We start from the raw sequence: 3,220 nt of genomic DNA, 5'->3' as shown, positions 1-3,220 counted from the left end.
CAAGTTGATATTAGTACAGATTTAATTTTATGAATCTCAACATCTATTTCAATATATACCTCACAATCGTAACACAAAGGCAGATTTGAATTCATTAGGCGACTGGTTACAGGTGTCTCACTTTTGGTACCAATCATATCAAAGTGAAGATTTTGGGTTTTTTAATATTCATAACTAAATGGTTTTGATTTCAATACACTTTAGATTTTATTGTTGTTAGTTCAATGATAAATTCTTTAACCTCATTCAATAACTTGTAAGAGCAATAATGATAAGAGCATGTTTTTGTAAACAATATTTTTTGAAGTGTGGAATAAATAAAATAATAAATTCCAAAACAATATTTTATTGATCACTTACAATGTTTTGTTCAACTTCATTGATTTCTATTTCCTTCTATTTGAAATATTACAGCCTTACTTGAGGAATGTGTTTCTTTTACCATACTCTTGCAACATCAGTCTTCATCAAAACATTGTACATCTACAGTAGGATACAACTACATGATAATAAAATGCAGTAATAATCTGTAACTTAAATACAAAGAAAATAGTTAAGTGCCACAATGCTTAATAAATTAATTACAAATACCAAATTATTATTAACACTCAAGTCTTTCCAATTTATATGAATTATCTAATAATAGGACTGATCAAATTATGATCTCACATTTCCTTATTAAGAAATTGTAATTTCCAACTTTTACTTAACACTTGTGGCAAAACATCACATTGGGATTTGTGAAACATTCACATTTATGCAAATTATAATTTATAGTTCATCATGCGATGGTTGTTGTGATACATTTGATTCATCACAGGCAGCCGGTGTGGCCAGCTCTATATTATATTCACAACGGTAGGGTTCTGAGACTGATAATACCTTAGTTTCTAATCCGCAATGTATATTTACTGTTGTCATTCTATTTGGCCCGTTCCAGCAAGCAATGCCATTGGTATACTTCATCACTGAATACTTCTTGTTATCCTCACCAGCCCATTCACCCCAGTTGCCAAGACCAACCTCGGCTCCCCCATTCTTTGATTTCTGGGTTACTTTCTGGAATAAACATAGCTTATAAACATATTCCTTATCCTCATACTCTAAGCACTGTCCATCTAAAGTAGCATATTCCTGTTGGGGACCATAATCTTTCTCAAGATTTTGTTGGAAATTTCTGATATTTGACTCAATCTCCCGCACTGCTCTTTCTGCATCTGTCCATTGGCGACGGGCTTCAGAAGCTTCATCAACTATTTTTTGGGTCTCATTATCATAGATTCTACTGCTCTCAGGTTCCACTTCCTGATCTACATCTTGTGGGAGATCATCTTCAGCATTTTCCTCTTCATTGTCTCCTTCATCAGTTTCTAAATCTCTTGTAACCTCATCTGCATCATGATCATCAACTTCCTCATTTTCTTCACCCTGCTGGAATACACCTTGCTCTGACATCGCAAAAGGTTTTAGCATGGGCCAAGTTGTAGACAGGAAGGTTTCTTTGTCTACACTTTCATTGTTGTCTAAGAAATATTGAATTTCTTCCTGGTCCACTTCACCATCCTTATTTTTATCAAAAGCATTAACACCTTTTACTTCATCTACTGTTAACACATTATCATCATTTGAATCAAACATAGAGAAATATTCTGTGCCCTCCTTGATGAGTGCTTCCTTTTCTTCTTCCGCTTTTCTCTTTCTTTCCTTTTCTTCTGCATCTCTGTATACTTGCAGAACTTCATTTTCTTTAACCTCTAACTCATTTTTCAGGGACTCTTTTTCTTCCTTAATTTTTATTGCTTCAGTTTTATCTTTCTCCAATTGAGAAAGTTGCTCAGCCATTTCGTTTCTCTTTTTATTTCCCTTCTCTATTAATTCTAGTCGTAAATGATTCCCAGCTTTATGTAGGTCGGCCAAACGTTGCGCTTCAGCTCTGGCTTCCCTTCCCATTTCCTCACATGTGTTTTTACACGTTTCGGGTTCCGCATATTCATCTGTTCCATCACAGCAATCACATACACCGTCGTTAACACGAGAGCTCGGGATGTTTTCCGGCCGGTGACCAGCGTTTGTGCAATGGAAAACTCCGTTTAAGCAAGCCGATGTTCCCGGCTCATCGCTGCCGTCGAAACAATCGCAATAATCATCGTTTACATAATTAAACGGGATTGTCACAGTTCCATCAAAACATGTAAAGTCTTTCGTAGGGGAATACAGTGACGCTTTGGATAAAGAAACACCGCGCGGTCTAGGAACGTCAGACTGAGCGGATATAACAAATGTGAAAATAATCAATACAAATGCTTGAAAATGGTTGACCCAACAGTGTGAATTAACCATGATTAAAACAACAATTCTTACACCGGTAAATGAGAGCAGCTAGCTAATAAATAGAACGTGTAGAAAACTGACAGCCAACCGCTGATGCTGACGTTTATGTATTTTACTGACAGATTATAACATTCAACAAATAAAACTCCATTAATTTAATTTATATTTAAACTTGCTGAAATAGCTAAAAAAGACAGTAGTATATGGCGTGGCGAAATTTGATTTGTCAAATTAAAAGTACACCCATCTTCGAAAAAGAATTGTCAGCGTCGAAGATAACCAAAATATTTAGGTATGACATTAATTGTCAATGGAAAGAAAAACCTATTTAAAAGAAAAAACAGAACACTATGAAATGACCTCCGTGAAGTTGGCCCCCTCACTTTAATTTTTTTAACTTTTTTTTACGCAAATCGTTTGAGAATCGTTTGAGAGGGTTTGAGAGAAAAGAAATATCGTTTGAGAGTTCCTACTTTCTCCGTAAAAACAATTTCAAATTCTAGTGTGAAGTTGGCCCCCTCACTTTACTTTTTTTTATTTTTTTCAATGCGAATCGTTAGAGAGTCGTTTGAGAGACATTAAGAGAAAAGAAATATCGTTTGAGAGTTTTTACTTTTTCTGTAATAAATATTTTAATTCTGGGCATCGAAAGTTACAAATCGATTTTCCTTTTTTTCCGAATTAAATATGGCAATCATGCACTTGGACGTTTCAAATTTATTGTGTAGGTAGAGAATGCTTAGAGAGTGACTGAGAGAAAAGAGAAATCGTTTGAGAGTTAATACTTTTTCTGAAAAATATATTTCAATGTCGGAATCGAAAGTCACTAATCGATTTTCCTTTTTTTCCGAAATAATTATGGCAATCATGCACTTAGACGTTTCAAATT

General features: G+C 34.7%; 1 protein-coding gene across 1 annotated transcript; it reads right to left on the bottom strand.

Annotated features, from left to right (window-relative positions):
- Window positions 1–330: 330 nt before the first annotated feature.
- Window positions 331–2,589, bottom strand: LOC106717832 (glucosidase 2 subunit beta). The gene has a single exon (XM_014511760.2). The coding sequence runs from the start codon at window positions 2,338–2,340 to the stop codon at window positions 772–774; it is 1,569 nt and encodes a 522-aa protein (XP_014367246.2). The 5' UTR covers window positions 2,341–2,589; the 3' UTR covers window positions 331–771.
- Window positions 2,590–3,220: the final 631 nt, after the last annotated feature.

This window comes from Papilio machaon, chromosome 9 (genome assembly GCF_912999745.1).
Source record: "Papilio machaon chromosome 9, ilPapMach1.1, whole genome shotgun sequence".
In the NCBI taxonomy this organism is placed as follows: domain Eukaryota; kingdom Metazoa; phylum Arthropoda; class Insecta; order Lepidoptera; family Papilionidae; genus Papilio; species Papilio machaon.
Note: the sequence above shows the minus strand (reverse complement) of the source record. Positions and strands in the feature narration are given on the sequence as shown.